This window comes from Meriones unguiculatus, chromosome 14 (assembly GCF_030254825.1).
Source record: "Meriones unguiculatus strain TT.TT164.6M chromosome 14, Bangor_MerUng_6.1, whole genome shotgun sequence".
NCBI lineage: Eukaryota > Metazoa > Chordata > Mammalia > Rodentia > Muridae > Meriones > Meriones unguiculatus.
The window spans coordinates 70,070,768-70,098,490 of NC_083361.1; the positions used below are offsets into that span (position 1 = coordinate 70,070,768).

Below are 27,723 nucleotides of genomic sequence, written 5' to 3' on the forward strand. Positions count from 1 at the left end.
ACTGGACTTATGAAACGTCCCAGTATGTATTTTTTTAAGATCAACACTCAGCTCATCGTTGTAACGAATTAATCACTGCATCTCTGTGGCCTCTTTATTGCCGTCTACTCTGCAGCAAGGTCTCGTCACCTGTGGACTTTCAGTTCTCTTGAGTTCACAGTGTCTGTGTTCATACAGACGGGAAAATCCACTCGTGAAAAGTCAGACACATAAAAAAAACCAGTTATAAATATCTGCCTTTTAAACAAAAGATATGCCATATATTTTTATTAAATCATAGAAAACATCTGCATACAAATTTTTCCATTTTGGGGAAACTAGAATGTTAAACATCTCGGGAACAAAAAAGCTTGAAAGATACATCTCTCCTTAAGCAGAGACAACTTTTAAGTATTTTTTTTTTTTGAAGTTGAAATAATTGCTAACACATTGGCTTTTTCTATCTTTAAGCCAGGGAAATAATATCTCTTATAACCATCAATCTCCTTTAAGGATTTTTTTAAATTAAGTCAACATGAGCCAAACAGTTAACCTGAACTCTGAATACAAAATCCACTTCTTTTAAAGCTGCACAGCCCTGTAGACTATTGCAAATGCTGAATTTCCAAGAGCCGGTCTCATTTTACAGGGCTGACTACTCATCCTTGCTAGCGTGGCAAATGTACAACAGTGTGGGATAGACCTCGGAATAAGTTAAATATTAAAACACAGAGCGTGGCAGTAAGGCTCCTACTTTGCTTTCTGCCAAATAAATCAGCAAGTTCATCCTAACCTTATCCATTTGCCTGCCGATGGGTGAAGACTGAGGGACCCAGTGATACCCAAGACACACAGCAGCTCTCGGAGCCAGGCTTGCTGAGCAGCGGGGCGGGATCGTGCTTACCCTCGCTCCACAGGGGTCAGCAGACCCTGCCGCTGACACCTGAACCCAGGCTGAGGTTCTGAAGCGTAAGCTGCCACTTGTTCCAATTCTGAACAGAGATTCGGGGTGATGTGGACATGCCTGCACTCGTACCAAATAATCACCATAATATAAACACAAGTTAAATATTATCAAAATAACTTTAAATTAAACTGAAGACCGCCACTCTTAAGTGCATGAAATGTTTTCCCTCCCGCTTCTTAAATGCATGTTACAGATCAAGAAGGATTGACCAGGAACACATTAGGGGCCAACCAGCTTCCTTGGAGAACTCCCCGGAATGACACAGGAGACTGTGAGGGAGCAGTTATCAAGTACCATGGAGGGATGGTCTCTGAACGTCATTTCCCTAAACTCAAGTCTGGGTTTTTGGGTTCATCCAAAAAAAAAAAAAAGGGGGGGGGATGGGGTCCTGTGACCGCCACCTTCGGGACCTGTGTCATGCCCATGGGGGCTGTGCTGTATTCCAGGAGCAGTCTTCCCTGATCCCCTTAATCCCGCAGGCCTCATGGGACCTCGTCCCTCACCCCTGCTTCCCCAGGTCTCCTAGGAAACATGTAAACAAATCCGGGGGACACTGCCTTTCTGTGTTTTCCTTGTGTCAGCGGAAAACCTTGGGGCTGAGAAGAAGACTAATGGGGGGGCTACCCCATGTCAGTGACACGCAGGCTGGCCTTGTGCTTGCCTTGCTGAGGGACCGCACGGCCACACCCCTTGCCTGGCTTTTGGGAAACGGTACTAAGCAGTCCGACCACCTTACTCTTTGGATTGTTTTATTCCTGAAATACGGCAAACATCTGTCAGGGTCCTTCGGCTCGTCCCTACTGGAGGTGGCTGGGAGACGAGGCCAGGCTCTTGTGAAGGTTGGGGTTCTGGCTGTGCCTGTTCCTGCTGCGGACAGAGGAGAACATGGTGTTGCAGCCCGGCACTTTGCACTTGTGGAGCTGGCGGAGGTGCACGGTCTTGTAATGGGCCCTGAAGGTCCCTTTGTTACTGTATGTCTTTTGGCAGAGATGACAGGTTATGGGCAAGCCAGAGGGCAGACCAGCAAGGCTCTGGTCAGCCTTCTCCATCAGGACACAGATGGGGTACTCGTCTTCCCCAGAGACAAGGCTCTGTCCTTCAAGGTTCCCATCACTGTCCTCCAGAAGGGCAGCACCCTCCTCGCTCACCCCATCAGAGTCCCAGGAGGAGTGACTGCTGCTCTCTGACTTCATACTTGAGGTAGTGCTCAAATCCAGGATGGTGCCCTCGCTAGGGGGACCGGAGTTGTAGCTCTCCAGGCTGGCACTGTGAACTTGAGATATTGGGTAAACCAGGCTGCCCATGCCACTCGTTCCCTTGAAGATGACAGATGTCTGCGACGCTTGTGGTGTGAAAGCCACATCCGGATAGGCCTCCTTGGCCACATCCTGCAGAAGGTAAGCTGCACGGAAGTGGTCCTCACCACTCTCCAATGCTTCTTCACTCAGTACTTTCTGGTGGAGGCTGAGGTTTGCGCTGTGTCTACAAGAGTGAACAGATGACAAGAGGTAAGCTGCTCTGCTTGTTTAGAGCCATTATTCTGAGTAGAAAGGCTCAGCAGACACTAGGAAAAGCCTGTGGTGTGCTAGGAGTACCGGCCGGGCTTGGCATCCTGTGAGCCGTGCTACGTGGTCAGCAGGTACGAGACGGCTGTGTGGCTACCTGCCGGAAGCCAGCATTCCCCAGGAAAGCCAACACTCTGGAAACTTTAATTTTCACTACCAGATTAACACAGAACTCTCTTTATCTCAACTATAGAAGATGTTGAGACTACTTCAATTAGGCCAATTTAAGAGGGACACTAGGCTCACGTGGTGCCCAAGAAGAGCATCAGTCACAAATGATAAGGAACTAAGCAGAATGCTTTATTTCAGTGAGCTGAGGAAAGATTTCCATCTGCAAACCACCCCAGCTAACACGGCCACTGACTACCCAACACCCTGCCACTGCCATGGACAGAAGGGGTGGCATCTGGGGTCTACTGAATTAAACATGCTACTAAAACTTACATTCCCCGATTCCTTTCGCTCCTTTGATGTGGTTACTAAAACATGAGAGATTCCTAATGTAGCTTCACATCATCTTTCTGTTGGATGGTCCTGGCCTAGACCAGGTGGACATGTTTCACGCCAGAAGTCCTGTAGGTACAGTCGGCAACCTAACCAGCGGGGAATGGTGTGTGTGTGTGTGTGTGTGTGTGTGTGTGTGTGTGTGGTGTGTGTCTGTGTCTGGCGTGTGTCTGTATGGTATGGTGTGTATGGAGTGTGTGTGTGTGTGGTGTGTGTGTGTGTATGTGTGGTGTGTGTGTGGTGTGTGTCTGTGTCTGGCGTGTGTATGGTATGGTGTGTGTGGTGTGTATGCATGTTTGTAGTGTGTGGTGTGTGTCTGTGTCTGGCGTGTGTATGATATGGTGTGTGTGGTGTATATGGAGTATATGTGTGCGTGTGTGGCGTGGTGTGCGTGTGGTGTGTATGCATGTTTATAGTGTGTATGGTGTGGTGTGTGTATGGAGTGTATGTATATGGTGTGTGTGTGTGTGTGTGTGTGTGTGTGTGTGGCGTGGAGTGTGTCTTTGTGTCTATCTAGGGCAGGTTGCCTCTGCAGTCTCGTGAAGAACCAGACAGGAGTTTTGCAAATGCAGCAGTATGAGCACACTGCCAATCTTGCACCCGATGATTTTCTCCTCCCAGGCAGACGATGAGCATCCATTATGACCCATGCTGTTTACCCCCAAGCTGCCACGGATGGAACCTGGAAAGCCGATGCTGCCCCTGCTTAGGGATCCCCTGATCACTTCTGACAAGAAAAAACGTCCCTTACACCAAAGGGTACAATCTTACAGGTGACAGGAAATGATCTCAGTAAGAAAAATGTCTCCCCCCAAAATACCAGAATTATGCCAGAGTCAGAAAATAAACTGTTCTCTAGATAACTGTTTCTCTCAATAAAGAATTAAATTTTCCCTTCTAAATCTCTCAAGGAATGTGTATGAGGGAGAATCAGCCTTATTTCATAACAAGTATGCAGCTTTTTTTTTACCCCTTTATACAATTTTTTTTTTTTTTTTGTGAACATAATGAGAATTACACTTCGAGATCACCCACTTTGCAAGCAGCTCTTCTCAGCCTCGGCTCTGCCCTGTGATTAAGTTAATGTTCCGCACTGAAGGGCTGGTACATGTCGGTGGAAAACCAGACAGCAGATGGACATATTAATTCCGCTACATCCAAGCGTTAAAAAAAAAAAGTCAGACATTTACTGGAACCTGGGACATGAAGTTTTACTACAATGAAAGTCTCTGGGTCTCGTGCTGAGCCCATGGGCATTCGGTGAAGCTAACTCTCCCCTCCTTCTCAGGCCTCAGGGGTCACCCCCTATGGCCAGGAATACCAAGGATACCAAGACTGTCTGACCTGCCAGGCTTCCTTCTCCAAGGACTTTGCAAATCTGCATCCCTGCCTCGTGGTCCCATCAACTTCCAGCTCCCACCTGGCTCCTCCCTCTCACGTCTATTTAGTTGAGATCAGTGGCTCTCAATGCATGTTCTGAACAAGCCTAGCCCCCAACAGCCTTGTAAGTACCCTAAGGCAAGAGTTCATAACTAATTATAAATTCAGGGGAGTTTTCTACAATAGTACACCAGACTGAATGCAGAAGCAGATGTGAGAATCCAGCTGTTTTTTTTTTTTACTACACCAGATATTAGAGATCTATAAAAATACAAAATAAAGCCATTTATCTCACTATTATGTGTTTCAGAAAAATGAAAGCCTTTTCCTATTAAAATGTGATGTGAATTCTTGTTTTAGAGAGACGTATTTTTCCAGCCTTACTGCCTAATTCAGTAAACAAGGATTGCTACAACCTAAACAGAGAAAAGCACTGCAAGGGCCTTAGCTGAGTTATGTAAGGAACGTTACGAAACTGCAACATTTAATACTTGCTGGCGTGGACATACCCCTTCATGGGGGGCGGGGCTTGGCTAACATGCTGAGGAGTCTGGCTAAGCACCCTCATATCCAGGGTTCCAATATGCGTCAGTGCGGCCTACATTTCACTGCAGCAATCCACAAAGTCACCTGCAGCTACCTTGCACCGTCCGTCTCTTTCCACTAGACTGAAGACTTTTGTGAGCAAGGACTACGTTCCCCGGCACCTAACACAGGAGAGTTACTGATCAAACCAGCATTTCAGGAGCCCCCCACCACCACCACCACCTCTCTCTCAGACCCTAGGAACTGCTGCGGGAAAGAGCTGTGGCTCAAAGAGGGGACGTTTGTTGCCTTAACAACAGTGTAATGTAGTTCTCAACTTTTGACTTCGTTGAAACGGTGGGCCCGGGCTTGCCCATAAGGCCCTACTGAAAATGGTGTTTTTAAAACTATAGGTTTTTAGATAAATGTTCAGGGGTCTTGACTATTGGAATAAGCAGTGTTGAAACATTTATATTAGAAGATGGGATGCTGTTAAAGTCGAGACCTCTATGTACACACAGGTCAGAACACAAGAAAATGTTGACTGGGTGAAAAGAAAGCGTCCTCTGAAAGAGCTGTCGGCCTAGTGTGTGCTATGACTACAACCGTCCCATAGACAGCGAAGATAATCGAGCTGATAGGACTCCCTCTGCCTCACAACAACAGCGTATTCATAAGCAAACCTTCCTCTTCTTGGAGGACAAAGGAGAAGGACTGGTTCACTAATTAGGGTACCCTAGTGGTTTGGTTGAAACATCCTAGCAACAGAAGCAGGAATTTTAACTAATATCCCCTGTGCTTTCTTCTCTTTACTAAGACAATGAGAGTGTTCTTACGCGCCGTGGCCAGGAATGTGTGTGGGAGTCTTTACATTTTCGCCCTCTTAACAAATGAGGCGTTACAATTTGGACTAAGTTAGTGGTGGTGCTAACCTGCTTCAGCCAAGCTTGTTTGCACAAATGTAGTTCTCACGTCCTCCGAGCCATTTATCACACTGCACTTCATCAGACAGCTGACCCTTTCGTGAAACCTCTCAGATCACCTTTGCTGGGCTTGCTTCTCCTCCCAGAGGCTGGGAGGAGGATGACCTCAATCGTCGTTAGTGGCCCAAGTGCACAGAGAAGAGCACAGCGCTGTGCTGCATGGGATAAGCCCTGTGCACGTGTACTCTTAGTCTGTAGGTTTTATGAAAACTCAGCATCCTTCAAAACATGTATCGCCGCAGCCCCTGAAACGAGCTGCCGATCACCTTTATTCTTTGATAGGTTAACATTCTAAGACGTCTCTAATCAAGCGGTTCTTCTTTCTGCAAGCGTTCCTGGGTGACCGGAAACCAGAGAAAAGGTTTCATGGGATAGATTCTTCATTTTAGGAGAGGAAAACCAGGCTGGTTTTGAGGAAATATGTGACACTTTAAAAAGCCGTCCCTCCATCCTCTCCAGTTATCCGTGATACAGGCTGCCAACGTGAGAACCAGCCGACCACACACACAAATGGGCCATGTGTGTTTGTCAATCTGGAATCTCTTAGGCTTTAGAAAGGTATAATGATACATGTGCTGAGATATATCAGAGCATCTATTAATAAATTAATAGTAATAGATTCATTGGTAATTTAATAATACCAAACCTACATAAAACCTTCAAGAGGGTAATAGTGGAAATCTACCACAAAAGCATCATGTCTTTCCAGGGCATGTTCTGTGGCTAAATGCTTTCAGATTCTTTTTGGAAGTGAAAATTCAAGAATTTCCCCAGAATAACCACTACATCAACTGAGATCCTGCTAGGAATACAAACCCTCAAGTTTTACCCCTTGACCTACAACAGCGAGTTCTAGGCTTAGGGCCCTGAGGCCTATTTTCCTGACCTTTCAGGAGATCTCAATGCCTGCTAAGGCTTAAGAACTGCTGCCCTAGGAGAGACCCCGTACCTGTCTCTGCTTCTCCGGGATGGGAAGGCGGCACCACACCCCTCCACCGTGCACGTGTGTGTGTCTTTGGCGTGTGCGTTCTTATGGTGTGTCTTCACGCTGCAGGCGTTTTTAAAGGTCTTCTTGCAGATGTCACACTGGAAGTGGTTCTCTTCCTTCTGTCTCACTAGAGCATGCTCCCCCAGCTGTTCTAATTCCTTAGACTCTTCCAGGAAAGGAAAAGCCATCCCCCTATTGGACAAAGCACTGAAGAGGCCCCCAGCCAGTAGGCGCTGCTGCCATTCCATGTAGTCAGGAAAAGGGATTTGGGGCCCCAGACCAGGTGTGCAGTGGCGCTCATGGCCACCATCCTCCACCTCTCTTGGCATCGCTGAGGTCAATGCTAACTTCTGCTCAGCCTCCCTCTCTGTGTGTGTAGTCTGCTCAAGGGTTCTGCTGACAGCTCTGTGAGACTCAATCACAGATTCAAGATGGCACGGTCTTTCCCCCTGTGGGGGAGGCTTCTCTGGGCTTAGCTTGGTATGCTGCTCCTCGGGTACCATGTCTGACTGAGGGCTGTTGTCCTCCGGCTCATCTTCACTGACTACCTGCAGGGGAGTGTCATCATCTGAGCTGAGTCTGTGTCTCTTCTCATCAGCTATCTCCACAGCTTCTTTCTCTATTTTGATAGGCATACTGGACTTCCGGGATTTCTTCTTGGGAAGAGCATCAAATGGCATTTCCGTGGAAGCCAACTGTTCTGGGATTGAAGAGGACAACAGAGGGAGAGAAGGCAGCATGCCAGGTGTGTTTGCCAGCTCAGCGGGAGTAGCTGGACTGCGGTAGAAAGGAAGGACTGGCTGGATAGTCTTTAGGTTAGGGAAAAGGACACCGTTTTGCCCAATGCTGGAAAAAGCTGGTTGGCCTTTGGAGTCCTCCACAGAGCCGGCATAGGCTGGGAGGGGCCCACAGTCCGGAGACACCACCGTGAAGCCCGGGCGCTTATAGGTCCCCGAGCTTGGCAGGTTCAGGCTGTTCCTGAGGTCTTTGTCCCGGTTGTTTCTGTTCATCGGCATGTGCAGGCGAGGGTTGGGGTTGGCGCTGTGCCGGTTCCGGCTCCTCAGGGAGCTGAACACCATGTTGCAGCCTTCGATGGTGCACTTGTGCTTGATCTTCAGGTGGACGGCGTTGTAGTGGATCTTGAGGGTACCCTTGTCGTAGAACGTCTTCTCGCACGCGGTGCAGAACACCCGGCCCTTCTTCGCTCCGAGGCTGGTCCTCTCAGGCTTCCCTTTGGCCTCAGGGGACAGCTGTGTCCTTTCCAGCTTGGTGGCGATGCTGTAGGAGCTGGAGTCACTTAAGTGCGCACCGTCTTCCTTTTGGGTGACAGCCTCTGGACAGTTCAGACACTGTTCTTTTTCAACCTGAAATGGTGTGGAAGTTAAGAAGCTACTGTCGGAGAAGGGCCCGTGGAGCTCCTGTTTGGGGTCCTGGCTCTGGTCCTGACCCTGCTCTAGCATATATTGCTCAGGCAGTGACCCTATCAGAGCAGGAGGCAGAGGGTTGAAGAACTGGAAAGGCAACATGAAAGTCATGTTGCTTATAAGGTTCTCAAAGGGGTGCATGTTGCTGGGGTTTCCTTTGTCCACTGGAGTGGGGAGGTTAGCACTCCGATGGCTGCAGCTCTCGATGAAGGCCCTGATGTCCACGTTTGCCGTGGAGGGTGGGATGATGATGGACTGCTCTTCTTTCTCTTGGATTGCCATGAGCTCAACTATGGACTTGGTCTCTCCAAAACGAAGGAACTGCTGCAAGGTAGCCACTTCCTCCTCACTGGTCATGATGCTCCAGTGATCCAACACCTTCCCTGAGGCATCCTAAACACAAACCAGAATGTAAGAGAACGTCCAGTTCATTGCTGCTTTTCCTGTCCCCCAGGGAGGTACCATTTCACCAAACCTCCACCAGACTGCAATGGGGCGCTTTCGTGGGTCTCAGAAAAATGTGGCCCAACACAGGGCTGGCAGAGTTTAAGCCCTGCCCATCCTAGGCCAGGAACTCTGTGCATACCGTAACCTACACAAAAGTAAGCAGTGGCCCTACCACTAGTCTAGAAGAGCAAAATGAAGGTGTCTTAGTCAAACCCAAGTCAGGGAAATGTGATAATTATTTTCTACCTTATTTCAAACCAGTTGGTCGTCATATATGATTTTTTGTCATATGTGAGGCACAATGATTTTTCTTATTAAAAGAAAAATCTGTATCATTTGAATGACAGTAGTGTCTTCGTGTAATGAGTACAAATGGGGCAGTGAAGTCTGGATGTAGCTCAAGCATTCATTTCCTGCAAACTTAATCATCTCCTAAACACCTACCATCAAAACCCAAATGAGCACATATTGATCTGCTGCCCATGTTCATAAAGCAGAGCTGTAATTACACTGGAGTGCCGGAGATCTTTCAAACTCGAGCAAGGCCTACCTTTTCCCAAAACTACAATAAATATTTTATCACAGAACATGTATTTGATGGCCTACTGAGATTTTTCACAGTGCATGTGAGAGTTTTGACAATGAGGAGGAATGTAACATCATAAATATTTCATGCACCAGAGGTTCAAGGTAATTGATTCCATATTTTTAATCCTAACACTAGAAAGCAAGATTATTAGGATCATTAAATATTGATCTATGTCATAATACAAGACCATAATACTACTCTATGTATGGCCATTTCTAGTCAGCTGAGAGCCCTGAACCAGAGGTGTGCATATAGAATTCCAGGGAAAGATTATAGGCGTTAGAATTGGAAAGAAATGTGCTTATTTCTGTTTCTGCTCTCTACTGGTAGAGTAACTTCCAGAGAGAGCATAAGGCACTCAGAACCTTCTGGATTTTCAATCAGAAAGCAAGGTTAAATGGATATGGTGGCACACACCTTTAATCCCAGTTCTCAGAAGGCAGAGGCAGGTGGATCTCTGTGAGCTCAAGGCTAGCCTGAACTTTACAGAGAATTTTAGGTCAGCTAGGGCTACATAGAGAGACCTATCTTAAACAAAACAAAACAAAACAAAACAAAAAAAAGAAAAAGAAAGAAGAGAAAAGAAAGAAAACAAGGATAATATGTCTACTCCACCATCAAAGTCCTAGAAGAATTGTCCATTAATAAAGGGGTATTGCCAGTATTTGTTTTTAATGATACAGTCTACCTAAAACTGAATTTAATATTCAACTTGAAAATACATATATCTCCCATTTTCCTGAAAAAATAAAAACCAAACCTTTAACCAAAGTTTGCTGATATTTCTAGCACAGTGGCAAGAAACAGTGCTCTGTCATTTCAGGAAACATGTTATTTTCTCAGAAAACACTTTAATGGTCTCCGACTATGAAACATGAGGCTTTATACCCACGACATGATGGAGGAAAAGAAGTTAAATTGCTTAAAAAAAAAAAAAGAAAGACAAGGTAGAAGACTGGAACACTGAAGAACTGTGTGAGGAAGCTGAAAGAGAATTTCAGTGTTGGTGGCAAGAAGAGGGGAAAGTGGAGGAAGAACAATCAGCAGCAGGAGGGACAGGAAAAGGGATGGAGACAGAGAGAGTGGGTTAGCACATAAACACAACAATGGCACACGTGTTGCTGAGGAGAGAAACTTAGCAGCGAGCTTTCCAGAAAAGCAGAGCACAGACTTGAGTGCTGCTTGCTGCGGAGTCCTGTCTGACACACAAAGCATCTCGGGTCAGTGGGTACTTTGGGCATGATACGTGTGAAGGAGGCAGCATCCAAACTGAAGCAAGTGCTTCTCTGTGGACATCAGCTTAGTGAAATACACCCAAGAGCTCGTGTCGTGCCCCCACAGCCTGACCTTTCACAGACTGTGGGAAAGCACAGGACTTCTCCCGGGGGCGTAAGTCATTAGGAAGAAGTTCGAAGGGAAGGATGGCCACAGTGACTGTGAACTCCGGGTCCCCATCAGTCACGGGGCACTCTGGGAGAAGGACGGGGCCGGGCTTACTGTACCTGTAGCACATAGCCACGGATGTAATCCTGAAGGGTCCAGTCCAAGGCGTGGAGGATCTGTAGGACCTCGTCCTGCTTCAGCACACTGAAGAGCCGGTCCAGCAGGATTTTCAGGCGAACGGGAATGGCCTGGGTCCCGTAGAGCATGAGGCTGCTGATATCGAACACCACACTGGACTGGACAATTTCCACTTGGCTTGTTGGATACACAGGGGGGATCCTCAGCTTACTGAGGGCTGAAAATCAAGTGTGAGACATTTGAGAAAGTCCTAATTTTAGGAGAAACACTGCAAAGCAAGTCAGCCAGGAGCTACTCTTAGTTATCTGTTTCAACGGGGACGGGGGAGGGGCACAAGAATTCATAAAGGTCTCATATCCCTAACAGCCACAGAGCTCCATGTTCTTCGTGGAAACTTTTAAATAAAAACGATAGACTTAAAGTTTTTCTCTCTCTCTTGTGATATGCCTGAAATGAAAAACCTCCACAAACCAGAGAAGGGGCAAAGAAAAGGGGGACACAAAAGCAGCAAGAACAGAATCAAGAGTGGACAGTTAAGAATCCGAGTCTAGAGGTGAAGATGGGCCTGGGGACTCCAATGATCCGGAGTCAGGGCCTAACTGCTGCCTGGGATGGGGCTTTAGGAATTAAGCCACGTAGATCCAGCCCGCTCAACATGAGCGCTACCAGTCACTGGGGGCTACTTACATGAAATCAAAGTTAAAGAAAGCGATGCCACTCGCCACGTTTCCGGCATTCGGTAGTTACAAGTGGCTCACGGCTGTCGGATTTGGAGAATGCAAGAGCAGGGTGCCCACTTACAAATTTCAGCTAAATCACAAATAAGGGGCACACTGCTACCAGGACACATTTCAGCCAACAAATATTAGGGGCTAATTATGACCACGGAACGGTCTGCTGCTGTCATATAATAGCACTTGAAGTATCAGCTCTGACATATTTAGAGCGGAGTTAACAAGCTACTGTGTAAGTTAAAACGCGAAGAGAGAACTTGGTAGCCTGTTGCCCGGAACACACTAGAGACTTTGCTATTTAGCTCAGGACTCAGCTGTCACTCTGCAACGGAATCGGTCCCTCTCTAAACATGAGTTATCGAGGAGGGCGAGAGGGGAGAACTAGTTACCGTGAGCCACCCATCCGTGCCTGCACTGCTCGCACTGCCGGTGGTTTATCTTCCCAGGCTTGAAACTTTGGCAACTGCAGTTCAGAGTACAGCCGATGGCCTGCAGGAGAGAACAACGTTAAGAGCTATGCACAGAACTCGTCATATTTATTAAACGAGATCGTTTCCCTCCTTTGTAAGCATTCACTCAACGATGGGTGCCCCGTGTCAGGCCAAAGGCGCGTATTTTACCATAGGAAGTGCGGGGAGCCCAACACTTGGGAGACCACAAACTTCAACACAGATATTCTGCATATGATAGCAAGCAGAACCTGAAAGGATTTCTGAGGAAAGATTAGGGTCTGAAACCTGGCTGCTATGAAGGAAGACACAAAGTTGGTACCACGTTTCTAAGCTGACCAGAGCAGCAACTCTGAAAGACGTATGAAGACTAGTTTGGAACAAGTAAAAAGTATCTGAAGAGTGATCCGTGTATGGACTCTGCCACCCTCAGACCCTTAAGACATGGTAAGGCTGAAAATGTTAAATAGATTTGGGAACACAAAATGGCTGATTCTACTACATGAGGGTTAGAGGTGGATACAGGTTGGGCAAACCCCGTTTGCCTCGGCTGTGTACTATGGACCGTGTCCTATATGTGTGTATGCATGGACCGTGTCCTATATGTGTGTATGCATGTACGTGTGTGGTGTATGCAATGCACAAAAGCACAGTGGAAACAGAAAACAGAGACGCACGTGTCCAACAGAGTCCTGGTGCTAAGACTGAGTAGACACATAGGGTTGTGTGTGTCCATGTGCACAAGTGGTGTCGTGCTGTACATTTGTGTGCGCACACACGTGCAGACCAGAGGGTGACACCTCTGGTCACCCTCAGAGGGTCTTTCTCTGTTAACCTCCACCGTTATTCGAGTCAGGGTCTCCCAGCAAGCCATATAGACTGGATGGGCAGTGAGGGCTGGAGACCCTTCTGTCTCCATTTCCACCCCGCCCTGCCCCATTCCTGCCGTTACAGATGTGTGCGGGGCTTTCACATGGGCGCTGCGGCTCTGAACTCAGGTTCTCCTGCTTGCACGGCAGGCACTCTACCAACCCATCTTGTCAGAGGTTTTCAAAAGATGGAGGCCTGACGGATGAAATCTGTTATTATAACAAACCAACTAACAAACAGAACTCTTTAAAGGAGCCAGTGAGGGTCCAACTCAGACAGTCAGTTGTATTTGTTTATATATGTTTTAAGCAATAGAGTATGCTTCTGAGTGAAATTTGTATGGTTTGAGAAAGCTCTGAAACTGGGAGGAATGTGTGTTCATAGAAGGGACAATAAAGCCTCTGAATTTGGGGCTTGACCCGATCCAGTGTACCGGTAAGGGACTGTGAGATGTAGCATGGAGGGCAAGGAAGGGAGAATATGGCCAAGGATTTGGGAAATTCACTTCAAGGAGTGTGCAACCAGTCTCCCTTCAAAAACAAAACAAACAAACAAACAAACAAACAACTCCCTCAAAAAAAAATAAACAGCTGTTTGTGGTGCTGCAAAATGTACAGCTACTTTGGAACAGTCTGGCAGCCTTTTTAAAGGTACGACCCAGAAATTCTACTCCTAGGTATACAGCCAAGAGAACGAAAAACATATGTCCATCCCCAAATCAGCTACATGTCTTTACAGCATTACCCAAACAGTGACAGTGGAAACAATCCAGTATCTGCCAACAAACGAACAGGCAAGATGAGGTCTACCCATACAGGGATGTTTGTGTTCTCACAAAGGCACGGAGGATGGATGGATGCTACACGTGGGTGAAGAAGCCAGGCACAGAAGTCACACAGCCTTATGGTTCTGTTTCTATGAACTGTCAGGAGGAGGCTAATCCATACAGAGAAGAGATTACTGACTAGGAGGAGTGGAGCAGGGAAGAGAAGAGACTATGAACAGGAAGTGGCAGAGTATTCTTTGGGTTACATAAAGGAACACCTTGCTTTGTTGTAGGCTCATTTATTACACTTGTAAATATTTCAGTTTTTACAAACTAACAACCTGTGACAATCCTGTGTTGTCTATTAGCAGCATTTCCCCAATAGCTCAGTTATCTGTATTTTTTTTTTAAGCAATAGACTATGTTTCAATTAAGGTATTCACACTTTAAAAACATAATTGGCATTTCACATTTAACAGATTATAGGATAAACTTAACTTTTATATGCATAAAGAAACAAAAAAAATTGTACTATTTTTTTTTTTTATAGAATTGAGCACAGTCTCATCAAGATACGCCTGTAGTGACTGTTTAACGTGTGGAGGTACAGCCAAGTTGTTTGGGAAGCAGATGGGTTGTTCTGCTTTCCCACAGTAACAACATATGAGGGATTTGTCAACACCTGCTATTGTTTTACTTTGTTACTGTTTCAAGACAGTGTCTTATGCAGCCCAGACTGGTCTCAAGTTCACTATTTAGCCAAGGATGACCTTGAATTCCTGACCCGCCTGCCTTCATCTGCTGAATGCTGGGATTACAGGGCCATCTTGCCTCACTTGGACTTTTTTTTTCTTTTTAATAGCCATCCTTGTGTTCCTTGTGGATAAGTGGTATTGCACTGTGGTCTGATTCACGTTTCCTTGATAACTGATGGCTTAGCATCTTTTCCATTTGTGTATATTCTCTGGAGACATATCTGTTAGATCATTTGAATATTTTTTAAATAAGATTTTTTTGGCATTATGCTTTATGAGTTCTTTTATTTTCCAGACACTGTTACCAGATACATTATTTCAAGCATTTTCTCCCTTCCCTTCCTTCCTTCCTTCCTTCCTTCCTTCCTTCCTTCCTTCCTTCCTCTCTCTCTCTCTCTCTTCCCTCCCTCCCTCCCTCCCTCCCTCCCTCCCTCCCTCTTTCCTCTTTCTTAATGGTATCTTTTGGAACACAAAAGTTTCAGATTTTGAGCAGGTTTTAAAGTGATAAAGTATCCTAAAATTAGATGGCAATGATGGCCATACAGCTCCATGCACAGATATACTAAAAGCCAGCAAGCTGTGTATTTTATATAAGGATTTTATGATATGTGAATGAAGCTCAGCACAACAAAATGCTATTTAAAAATTGGTGGCCCTGCTTACACAACAGATGAAATGTCCCAGGACTTGGCTGCCTCCTGTATCTTTAATAGGGATGGGCCTGAGCAGAGCTGCAAACAGGGGTTCTCAGGTGAAGGAACCGCTGCTCATCGCAGAGGTATGCCAAAGATGGCGCCACCAATCTGTTCCAGAGGCTAGCTCCAAATGGGAAGCATGATAAAGAGAATTTTATGGGTTTTTATGTTTTTCTTTTCTTTTTATTCTTGGCAAAGTTATAGACTCTAATGCATTGGTTCTCACTCTTCCTCATGCTGCAACCCTTTAATACAGTTCCTCATGTTGTGGTGACCCCCAACCATAAAATTATTTTCATTGCTACTTCATAACTATGTTTTGCTATTGTTATGATCATAATGTAAATATCTGACATACAGGATATCTGATATGTCAACCTTGTGAAAGAGTCAGTCAAATCCCAAAAAGATGGCGACCCACAAGTTGTGAACCACTGATCTAATACAAAGAACCTGATGTGGTTATAGCTCCATCCCACTTAATAAAACATTCTAATGATGTGAATTATTTTACCTTTTAAGAGTTTCTTCTTGTATGTGCACATACAAATACATTAGATGAATGGACATACACAGCTATACAGCTATACCTTACTCATGATTAGTTGCCTTAAGTGAAAATTTAGGAATAAAAGTAAACAATGACTTAATTTACATTGCACACCATCAAACCAAGGGTTTGCAAATGCACCATTAACTAGGTTTGGTTTGGGACACATTTACCATGTTGTCCAGCATCTCACACTTGGCTGAAACACAAAGAACAGCAGCTTACAAACAAATTAATCATTCGTTTATTACTACATGCTAACAGAACGCTAAGTTATATAAAGCTGAAGCAGTTCACAATCTAGATTTAATAAATACTGCCTCAAAATGTTTTTCTGTTTGCCCTTCTGAATGAGGATTAAGCATCTTCCCTAGGGTCCTCCTTGTTGTTTGGCTTCTTTAGGGCTTTAGATTTTAGTATTGTTTATCCTAGATTATATGGCTAATATCCACTTATAAATGAGTACATATCATTTGTATCTTTCTGCTTCTGGGTTACCTCACTCGGGATGATCTTTTCTAGTTCTACCCATTTGCCTGCAAATTTCATGATTTCCTTGTTTTTAATAGCCGAGTAGTATTCCACTGAAAGGCAGAAAAACACTTAAAGAAATGCTCAACACCCTTAGTCATCAGGGAAGTAGAAGACATGGAACAGGACAGGAGCCTTCCATAGAGGACCTCTGAAAGACTCTACCCACCAGGGTAAAAAAGAAGATACTGAGACTCATAGCCAGACTTTGGGCAGAGGGCAGGGAATCTTAAGAAAGAAGGGGGAGATAGAAAGACATGGAGAGGACAGGAGCTTCACAAGGAGAGCAACAGAGCCCAGGGGAGCCTGCAGAGACCAATACTCCAACTAAGGACTATGCATGGAGAAGACCTAGGGGAAGCCAAGAAGCCCACTGGCTGCTCAGTTTCCAAGTAGGTTCCCTAGTGGGGGGTACAGGGGCCGTCTCTGACGTGAACTCAGTGGCTGGCTCTTTGATCACCTCCCCCTGCAGGGTGCAGCCTTGCCAGGAAGGCAAGATGATGCAGAGGAAGATGATGCAACCAGTCTTGATGAAACCCAATAAGCTAGGGTCAGATAGAAGTGGAGGAGGCCTTCCCCTATCAGGGCACTAGGGAAAGCGCATAGGGGGAGAAGTGAAAGGGAGGGTGAGTGAGACAAGGGAGGGGGCTGCAGCAGGGATACAAAGTGAATCAATTGTAATAAATAAATATATAAATAAAATTAAGTTTAAAAAGAAAAATATATTTCAAAATTTTTTCAGATTTATCTTATTTTGTGTGTTTAAGTGCTTTGCCTGCATATATATCTATGCTCCACATGCAAGTGTGGTACCTAAGGAGGTGGGGAGTCTTCATGTGGGTGCTGGGAATTGAACCTGAGGCCTTGGCAAAAACGAGTAGTCTTACACACCAAGCCAACTCTCCAGCCCCAAGAAAAATATTTTTAAAGGAAGAACATTTATTTTACCCATGTTTGTTAGGATGACATTTTACTCTTTTAGAAAAAGGTATGGCTAGGCATGGTGACACATGCCCTTAATCCCAGAATTCAGTAGGCAGAGGCAGACAGGACTCTATGAGTTCAAGGCCAGGCTGGTGTACATTAGTCAGTTTAGATTAGCCAAGGCAGCATAGGGATAACCTGTCTCAAAAAAAAAAAAAAAAATGGTGATGGAAATCTAAAAGTAAACTTAGCATTTCATTTGTTTTGAAAACTAAACTAGTTTTAAGAAGAAAAGATGTCTGTGAGTACACACTTGCTCCCATCCCTACAGGCTGCTCAAAAGACTGAGCCTCATGCAAAGTCCCTGGAAATCCCGCGTGACTTTAGGAAAAGGAAAAGCACATGAAACAGTCTGAGGAAACTGCACAGACTAAGACTGAAGCTTATGTTCTCCATATCCCACTTCCCCCACTTGTATTTCCCAACCTTGGACAGCTGACATTTCAGGTGCACAGATCTCTGTAGCTGTCCCGTGTATTAGTCTCTGCCCCACCACATGTCAGTTAAACTCCTCTAGACATTTCCGAACACCATGGCCTCCACAATTCCACGAACAAGCCCTGATTCATGAGGAACATGTGGCTGCACATGAAGCTACTTGAAGAAGGCTTAGTAAATCCTGTTCAGCGTCTATGGAAAGAAATGTTAGGGGAATTATTTATGAACTAGAAGAACCTAATTAGAATACTGAAGAAAACTTTGAATGTAAAGACCACTGCATTTCCCCACACATCTCAGGATTCTGCAATGTCAAATTACAGCATCCTTAGCCAAAGATAAATTAAACCTCCTCAAACAGAATCAATTCAAAATTTTCTAATTACAAGACGAAAGTCCTCATGTAAATCAAAATGGGAAACTTGAAACTGACATGTTTTCCTTTGGGTCCCTAATACTCGCTCCATTCTCCAGAAGCAAAGCAGATGTTTCCAGCAATCCGAACTCAACAAGACATGATTATCACTTCTTAGGCTCTCTGCTTAATTGGATGATTTCCAGAGTTGTTATTAGGCACTTTGATGAGCTAACAAGTCAGCGTTCAAAATTCTGGCTTGCTGTCTTATAACCATCATTTGTTCATTCATTCATGGCGAGTATGTCACACATTCACTCGTCTGCTGGTTTGGGGAGGAGGGATGAATGGCCTGGATCTTAGGCAGCTTGGTGGATCTGTTTAATCTCCCAGGCACTGCCTTTAGCTTGCTTGAGGAGATGCTTTCACAGGCCTTTTGCTAGAGGGGCTGAGTACCAGTCCCAGGCATACAGAGGGGCAGATGCCAATGTCCGGCACTGGACCGTAGAGGCCTGGAATGGGATCCAAATTGACCCCGATAACAGAAACAACCCAAAGCTACTGTCATCTCTCCAATATGTACACATTTTCCTATCATCTGTTTCTTCATAGTTTCAAAGAGGGTAAGTACGAGAACCTTGGGGTCCCCACGTTTGTCACGGTGACCCTTAGGAGGGTCACATGTGATCTGACAGAGGCAAGCATTACACTTCATCTAGGTGTGTAACTGTCTCTTACTCTAGCTGCACATGGCTACTGAACTCTAATTAAACAGACTAGTGTTTGAGTTCAGTTCCAATCATACTTTAGTGCTCAGGAATCTTCCTGTGGCTAGTAGCTATAACAACTGACAATGATGATACAAAATGTTTCGTCGTTACAGAAAGTTCTCTGGGACAGTGCTGAGTTCAGTAGTGGGATCAGCCATGACAGGCTAGGATCCTGTTTAATAGGTAATTTCATTTAATCCTTACTTAATATCATGCTGTGAGGAGAGAATTATTTTAGAACACTTAAATTTATGGAAGAGTCATCGCTTACTCAAGGTCACACAGCTAGTTGGCTTTATTAAGCATTTATTTTGTGTGAGACATTGCGCCAAACAGCACCTATGTGTTAAATGTATTTCCTTCTCACAACCAGTAGAGGAGGTCGGTGCTACCATCCATATTTTATATACTAAGAAGCTGAAGGACTTACAGGCTCTCCAGGTGCTCTAAAATCTGAATATTCAGGTAATATCCTGTCTTAGAATATCAGCATTTGATGCTTACTGCAGTAGCTGTGATACTCAGCAGTTTTTGTGGCTGGTCGTTATCACACTGCGCACAAGAGCAAGAGGTTCAAGTTTCACATGGTAAAGAAACTTCATTCAGTTAGGATTTCTTGAGTGTGGGTGAGATACCATTCTAGGCCATTGAGGCCACAGTGCAGACAAGACTGCGGAGGCCCGCATCAGAATGAGGCGAGTGCTGGGAAGGAGCTGAGCAGAGCTCTGTGCTAACCATTTACCTGCTGGCATGAAAAGTCCCGGTAAGAGAAGTCCTCTTTGTGCAGGGCCACTCAGAGGACATACTAGCCAAGGTCCAGGGGCATGGAAAGGGTGGAGAGAGAAAGCTCAGCTCGTGCAAAGGCCGTAAGACATAAGAGGGCCTGGGGAGTTCAGGGGGGAAGGGGGCGGGGAAGGAGGGCCCATGGAGCTAAACAGAGTGAAGTCATGGGTAGAAAATAAGTCAGAGACCATTCTGTATAGGGTCTTGTGGGGCAGGACAGGAGTTTGCATTTTGTTCTAAAAGTGAGCCTCCTGCTGCCGTAAAGGGAATTCTGGCTTCATAGCTGACCGTCCTTCCCCTCGCCTCCCTGAGCACCCTCACTGAGTATAGTAAAATCTAGAATGTTCCCCACCCTATGTCATAGTTCTGGGCCAGTCTTCCGCTCCTATGCTGGCAGCTTTGACTGCTGACTAGACTGCCAGGCACTCCTGCCATGCTCAGGTCAGGTCACCGTATCGGTGGCGGCTATGCACATGAGAGCTAGAGAGGCCAGTTAGGCTCTAGTCTGACCATTCTTGACACCATGCCCTCCTAGGTCATCCGGTCCTCTGTCTCCGGTGGCTTGCCTCGCCTCGCCACAGACAGAACTACCAAGAGCTGAGAAAACATAAAAGCGCTCCTCAAAGTTTTCCCAAGCTCATCATTTCAGTTCCAACACCTGTCCACTGTCGGCGAGTCTCATGTCTGATAAGTTCCCCACTGTGCTACCTGAGAGCAGGAGGGAACGGCCGAGACAATCGATGGAAATTTGACCTCGTGCGATGACCACAGGTGTCCATCTAGCGTCCACGCGCAGGTCAGAGAACAATCTGCGTTGGGTTCACTCTCTCCCTCCACTATGTGGGCTGAACACTCAGGTCAGGCCATCAGGCTTGAAGGCAAGCACCTTCCCACACTGGGCCATCTTGCTGGCCATGGTTTCCTTTTGTCTGATCTGCTGGGCCTGTGAATCCCAGTTACACACGAGACTGAGGCAGGAGGGTGCCAGGTTCAAGGCTTGCCAGTGAATCTGAGGCCAGCCTGGACAACTCAGTGAAGCTCCTTTTTCAAGCTGAAAACTAAACAGAGGACTGGTGCTCGGTAGTAGAGTGCTTGCTCAATGTGTGGGCCTTGGATTCAAGTGCTAGTACTTGAAATAAGGAAAAGGGCGATTTTAATTTCCTTGTTCTCAGTGATGGGCACACAACTGGGCACCGGCTCACGGGGGACACAGAAGCCCCTGGACAGAGCGTTACAGGAAGCCCCTCACATGTGGGTAACCAGCTGAACTTTGAATCCTTTGTCCTTCCTCCATCTGGGAACAAAAGTCCAGAGGGCATTCTGTGACCATTGGGCACACCACAAGGATGGCTCAGAATAAAGAATGGTAACTATTTTCTTGGTGTTTGTTACTAGCAGCCAAATGTACTTCCTAGTTTTCACATTACACACTGGTCTTCCCACTGGCTATTGATAAAGGGCCAGAAAAACAAAACCAAACTACCTAGAAAATGGCTCAGGAGGAGAGACAGCTGAGACTAAGCTTGGAGTCTGTGGCCCTATCTTAATGGCGGAATCGTAAGGCTCTGCCAGCTCTCCAGTAGTAAAAATCATTAAGTTCTCAACTTGAAATCAAAGGACCCCAGGCTGCCAAACCACAACTCACCTACAATTCACTAGGCTTTAGGACAGAAAGGCTTCAGGCTTTTCCAGCTTGTATTTTTAAACAGCGAATATAGATAACTGCTATTAGTTTGTTCGAGTCCTGGAAATTTTCACTGTACATCAAAAACTGCCGATCAAAACCTATTTTAAAGCTGCTAGGATGCCCTCGGCTGTGTGAGAGAGGCTTCATTTCTCTCCACCTGCAGTGAAATTCTCATTCTCCTCCCTCTGGGGCTGCAGAGCTGGCTCTCCTTGTTCTGAAAACCAAACCATTCAAAACTGGGAGCTGTTGTCTCTCTGGAGCCACCCAGGCACTCTGGATCCATACCTCTTATTTTTCTCATCAGAACCGGATTCGGGCTTTGATTCCTGTTTTCCCCCCTCACTTTCTCAGGCTTCTTTCTTTCTTTTTTTTTTTTTTATGTTCTCTACCAATTTTCTCATATACAAAACCCCACGAAGGTGCAACTAGGATTCTGAAAATATTGCTGTCATCTGTCAGATGGACAGTTGGGATGCCTGGGAGGAGAGGGAAGGGAGCCACTGAGGTTAGCTTGTGTGAGGCGGCTTACTCGGCTGTCAGCGTTGAGCAGAGGCCCACTGGACAAGCACGGAACAGATGCTCAGCACACCAGCACATGGCGCCATTGCCTCACAAAGCTTCAGCAGAGTAACTGGAAGCACAGAAAACCTCCTGACATGCACATGAGTGACTCCCATGGTCTCCCACAGGCAGGGGCACATGGCTTCTCTGCGAAAAGTCACATCAGTAGGGCAGTCAAGACTGGCAGTGATAGGACTGAAGGGCTGGCTACGTGGTCAAGAGAGGTGGCTGCTCTTCCAGAGGGCTCAGGTTCAATTCCCAGCACCCACGTGGCAGCTCACAGCTGTTTCTACCTCCAGTTCTAGGGGATCCGACACCCTCACACAGACACACACGCAGGCAAAACACCAACGCACATAAACTAATTAAAATGGTTGTTCAAAAGTTGCATCACTCACATGTGAAAACCCAAGGTTTTAAAATGTACTCAGAACAAATTCGAAGCTCAATGACAGCCTTTATAGAATACTGGGAAACCAACATTAAAAAAAGAAAACAGTAAACAAGAGAAAGAATGAAATATGTGCTCTTTCCTATGCAACTTGGGTTTCTGGGAAACCAAGCAACTGATGAGACAGATTATCCTAGAATTGAGTCAAATCAATGAAGAACTAATTCCCAGTTCTTAATTAAAAAAAAAAAAAATACAACAATCATCCTCATTAGGCCCTGAATAGAAAATATATTCCACTGCACATTTGGTACTCTTGTCAAAACATCTAAACCTGTGGCTGATCAAGATTCTTCACCAATGCGGAGTTTGAATATGCAGGAGACAGAAGTATATTTAAATGGCCAGAACGCAGACTGGCAGTCTAAAGATGGCTGACTTGGCATTTTCAACAGATAACGGCAAGGCTAAAAAAAAAAAAAAAAGAAAAAGGTCTATAAACCTGGAAATTAAAAGCGTCAGACAGCGTATAGGTTAGTATAATAATTTGAACAAACAAATGGTAATATAAAGTTTATAAGACAGTCTAGGAAATTTGAACAGCCTAGAAATTTAATGACATTAAGGAGCTATGATAATTAACTATTATTATTTTTTGGTGTTGAGGCTTGAACCTAAGGCCCAACACATACTAAGCATGTGCTCTACCATTGAGCCACACCCCCAAATTATTTTAAGGTATATTGGTTTTGTTTCAGAAAGGGGGCACTTTTATATTTTAAAGCAATATATTAAAACATTTCTAATGAAACTGTATGACAGCTAGGATTTCCTTTAAGGTAACCTGAGGTTTCAAGTGGTAGGGAACAGGAAATGCAGATGAAGACAATTAACTTTTGAAGTCCCAAACACATACCACCAAATTTCATGACACTATTATAATTCTATTTAAATTTTTCTAAAATAAAAAGTGAAAAATTAAACTATGTCAACAGTCCGAATCCCTCAAAAATTTCAATCTGCGTAAGTTGACAGGTGGAGAATTAACACTGTGCAGAGAGGCCAGGGGGGTTCTTGCTCCAGGAGAAAGCAGACATGTTCTCTGTGCACAAGCAAGGAGCCTGGGCACAAAACATAGGTTTCTGTTTGGCTAGTGAAAGCCAATCTTGAAAAGCAATATGGGTGGGGTTGAGGAGCGGGATGACCTAACGGGCAGTCAGGGTCTCTCTGTGGGGTCTTCTTAGGGTTCTGAACAATGGGAGACACTGTTTGCCAAACTCAGGACTGAAGATCATGATTGAAAGAGGGGCTCTGGGGAGCCTCAGGACTTAGTATCTGCAACGTGAAAATGACACGGAAGAAGGACTGACAGAATGTCTCATCTCACTGCAAGTTAAGGATGAAGAGAGAAGCCCAGGCAATGAGGGCATGGAGGTCCGCCTGCAGGGAGGGGTCAGGGAGCTGGAGCCCCTTCAGGGGACAGAGATTGGGAAAAGTCTACCTGTGAGCAAAAAGTACACAGGACACCTCTGTAATGTTCTCTTGGTGTTTAGTTCAAAGAGGATAATGGGAAAAATACTTGTTCTTTTGATGTTTATAAATCAAAGCCTAAATCCTACGCCAAAACAATTTAACATCTGCACCCTTTTTTCTTGATATTAGTTTTGAAATCTGAAAATGTGAAAAATAGTAGAAAATATAAAAACATCTTAGCAATCACACTGAATTATTTGAATTATTTCCTTTTTAAAAAATGCTTTAAAATACTTAGAAATATAAATGACATGGGCATATTTTTTTCCTTATAACCTACATGGAGAAGAACTCAGAAGCAATCTTCACAAGCCTTTGATAACAAAAGCTAAAAAGACATCAGTGATATGTAACAGAGTCAGCCTTGGAAAATGGGAAATAAAACAAACAAACAAACAAAAAAACACTTTAAAAATTTAGTTAAGTACTTTATGCAAATTTGTGACTAATGATGATGTAAAAGCCAAGTGTAAACATGTCCAAATAAAACTGTTAGAGAGGGATTCAAAGAGAACTAGAAAGTGACTTTTTGACAAGATAAGCTCGGTATCAGTTACTTATGTCATTCTAATCCCCACCTTGAGATCCAGCACAGTGTATCATAAAATGTTACAGTTGGAGGTATGAAAACTTGACCGTCATAATAATTCCAGAAATAGTCAGAGGGCTAGAAATGATGACAATGTTTCTAGAAGCTGGGAAAGAGATGTTTCAGACTAGGAAAGGGTCCCACGGTCTTCAGGAAGGGACAATGGAATCAACACAATGCATGGGGAGAAAACTTAAAGCCTAAACAGAGATCACCTGAGGCAGTCATGTCTGTCTACACAGGTCTGTTTGAACCCTGCCTTCACATTTTATCTTCCTAACGTCTCTCTCCCTTTACATTAGTGGGGAGATGTGGTGACTCCTGCTAAGCTAGTGTCCTCTTATGATTGCTTAGTTTGATTTATAACAAACGGTCCATGTGTGGACAGGGACCAAGACGGCTATTTTTTCATCAGTAACGATGTCTGAGGACTCCCCAGACTGGACTCTGGAGAATCAGGGCTGCTTTCTGCTTGGACTCACCGTCTTTGGCTAGGGTAAGCATTCGTGCCTGTGTAGGGGTCCGGGTGTGCTACACTGCAATCCTGGAAACTCCAGAAGGAGGGAGAAAGGACTTCAAAGGTTGATGAGATAAGCGAAAAGGTTTTCTGCTACAAACCAACTAAAAGGGGAGGAGGACTCCCAAAGTTTTCTGTTTTTAAAAAAGCTGTCTCTCAAAAAAAGTTACCAATGCTAAACAAACAAATGAAAGAGCTGTAGTAAAATACTCACGCTAAGGGAAGGTGCAAAGCCAGTTCTGACTTCCTAATCCTTGGTATTAAGACAGCAGAAGCAGAGGGGTCTTAGTTCTGAGAATCTGGGAAGTTACCATATATCTAGTTTCTTTCTAACCAGACTGTTTCCAACAAAAGTAACTACTGCACTCTAAATGACATCTGTAGTGGAGAAAATTCACCCCCGGGTGAAGCACACTCCTCCTGCAAGTAATTTACCTTGCAAGCCTTCAGGGCAACTCCTTTTAATGGCCACCGTCAAAATAACTTCCAAAGCCATATACAGAAGCTCAAAGACATTTCTGGCCCCTCGTACTGCAGTTTAATTTTACTAACAAACCAAATTTTTAAAATGTTCCCTCATTCGGTTACTTCCTGGCATTCAGAAATGACAAGTGTGCGCTTAAGAGACAATTCTTTGCTCTATGGGGAAACCTAGGCAGCTTTCTCACCACAGGACCAGGTCCTCTTTCTAAGCTGATGAACTGAGGTCTAAAATGTGGGCAAGGGCCTGGGATATAGGCCTAACTTCTTCAAGAAAAAAGGTCATACAAACCAAACCATCCTCTGTATAAATCTTATATTCCTACGGCAATGGCTTTCGGTGGGTTAAGATTTCTTACAACCTAGGCGCACAAATCACTGGGACAAGTCCTAGGAGACACTCGTGGGCAGACGATTTGAACTAGTAACCACTTTCTCTCTGACGGACAGAGCTCCATGAAATCTGACCAGTCTGAATGGATGGAGGTGATAGTGCAAATTAAATCATGCAGCTGTCTGAACCCAGTCTGAGTCCTCGGACTCTGAGCAGCCCAAACGCTGAGCGGAGGCTCCATCTCACTGTGTGGGCATTCAACTACAACAGAACACAGCAGGTACCAAAACTAAAGTTTGTGAACTCATTAGGTAATAAATGAAATAATGGCTCATCATATTTTTTTAACTGTCTGAAAGTATGCTAACAGTTGCTAAAATTCCTCACAGGAAGAGGGGCAGCTGTCTGTATATATTTTAAAACAAAAATAAAATCCAGCACAAATTGTAACGGTTGAAGTAATGGGCAAAATTTCACTTTTACGGATACAATTTCAATAAAGGCGTAATAATATGCACCAACCAATTCCGGAAGGGGAAAATGAGAAAGTTGTATGTTTCAGGACTCAACAAAAGTTTTAATGTACAAACACCAATTTGTAAAACTCAACCTCTGCTAGAGCTGATGAAATCCCATCAAATTTAATAAGCATAGTGAAAGCAAGGAAGGAAAGAACCCCGAAAAAGGGGGGGAAAATGCTGTTTTTCAGTTTCCTTACACTGTCACAACGAAATCTTGTTGCTTTAATAAGAAGAATCTACTCTAAGTGTTGATACATCTGTTCTGTGTTTCCATGCAGTAACACTTCTACACACACACACACACACACACACACACACACACACACCCTCTGACAGGGATTCCCAGGACACCAGTGGGGCCTCTTCCAAGCCCCTTAAGTGTTAACAGAGGCCTGGCCGCGACCAGGCGTCTGGCCCTCATCTTCAGAGGTCTGCGGTGAGCCTAAGCCATAAAACTAGGGGACATTACGGAACCCCGGAGTGTCTGATCTTTCCCCTGCAACACACCACTTCGCTCAATTAAGGCTGCTGGTTGGCATTCCATTTAACTGTCAAACTCGGGCCGGTGGCAGCCCCGCAGCCACAAAGAGATGCCTTAAACGAGAAGAACATGTTTCTACACCGCATTTGAGAAAGTTTGGCTCCGAGCTATGCACTGATTGATATCAGATCTCTCTCACTCGCCTCTCCAATCTTGTCATATCTGGCTGACAAATCCCCAGGAGCTTATCCGAAGTCAGGAGGCCGGTAGGGTTAAGGGGGTCCCCGGGGAAGAAGCGCCGGAGGACAGCGGGCACCCTGAAAAGCCGAGCTGGGGCACGCTCGGCTGGAACCCCGCTGCCAGGGGGACCGTCGCTGCGCCTGGCTGTCCCCCCACCCCACTCCCCAGCCACTAAGCACCTCATCACCGCATTGCCAGGGTCCCTTCCCGTCACCCGTAGGTAGACCATCCCCAAAGAGACCGGACCTCGGCTCCGGCTTCCCCATCAGCATCCCGATGTGCTCCTCCAAGTCCCTGCGCCTCAGGGGGACACGAACCCCTCACCGTCCCACGCGCGACAAGCCAGCCGGAACGCCGGCAAATCACCTCGAGCCTTCAGTGCGGCTTTCTCTGCAAGCGTCCCCTTCTAGGCACGTCTAAGCTGACCATCTGCGGCGCTCTGGTCTCTGTCCCCCCCACTTTTTTTTTTAAATCACTATTTGTCCCCCAGGGCACCGGCGCTCCCTCCAAACGCCCCTCGGGGCGTCTCCGCGACCCTCCTCCCGGAACGAGCAAAGGTCGCGGCTTGAGAGAACCACCGACCGACGTCCGCGCGGCCACAGCGGCCGAACAGGGGTCCCCGGGGTTAAGAGGAGACGGGGTGCCGCTCGCAGGTCCACCTCGCCGTGACTCGGGCGCAGGCGGAGGGGACGCGCCCGGCCCGGCCCGGCGAGCAGGTGGCCCTCCTCGGGCCCCCCCACCCCCCACCGCGGGCTGGCTTACCTCAGCCATCCTGCGGCCGCTGCGGGGCCCGTCTCCCCGGCGCGCGTCCCCCGCCCGGGCCGCTCCGCGTCCGCC

At 45.8% G+C, this 27,723-nt stretch overlaps 1 protein-coding gene across 1 annotated transcript; it reads right to left on the bottom strand.

Moving 5' to 3' along the window:
* Window positions 1-268: 268 nt before the first annotated feature.
* On the bottom strand, window positions 269-27,723 carry Bnc1 (basonuclin zinc finger protein 1). Its single transcript, XM_021648492.2, has 5 exons — window positions 27,649-27,723; window positions 11,996-12,095; window positions 10,854-11,089; window positions 6,853-8,708; window positions 269-2,428 (listed from the first exon to the last, which is right to left on the bottom strand). Exons 1-5 carry the CDS (start codon window positions 27,655-27,657, stop codon window positions 1,744-1,746), a joined length of 2,886 nt encoding a protein of 961 aa, XP_021504167.1. The 5' UTR covers window positions 27,658-27,723; the 3' UTR covers window positions 269-1,743.

Coding starts and splice junctions, on each gene's coding strand:
- Bnc1 (XM_021648492.2), bottom strand. Junction 8,709..10,853: donor TCCGTGGCTATGTGCTACAG/GTACAGTAAGCC, acceptor GTTTGTGTTTAG/GATGCCTCAGGGAAGGTGTT. Junction 2,429..6,852: donor TCCCGGAGAAGCAGAGACAG/GTACGGGGTCTC, acceptor TCACTCTTGTAG/ACACAGCGCAAACCTCAGCC.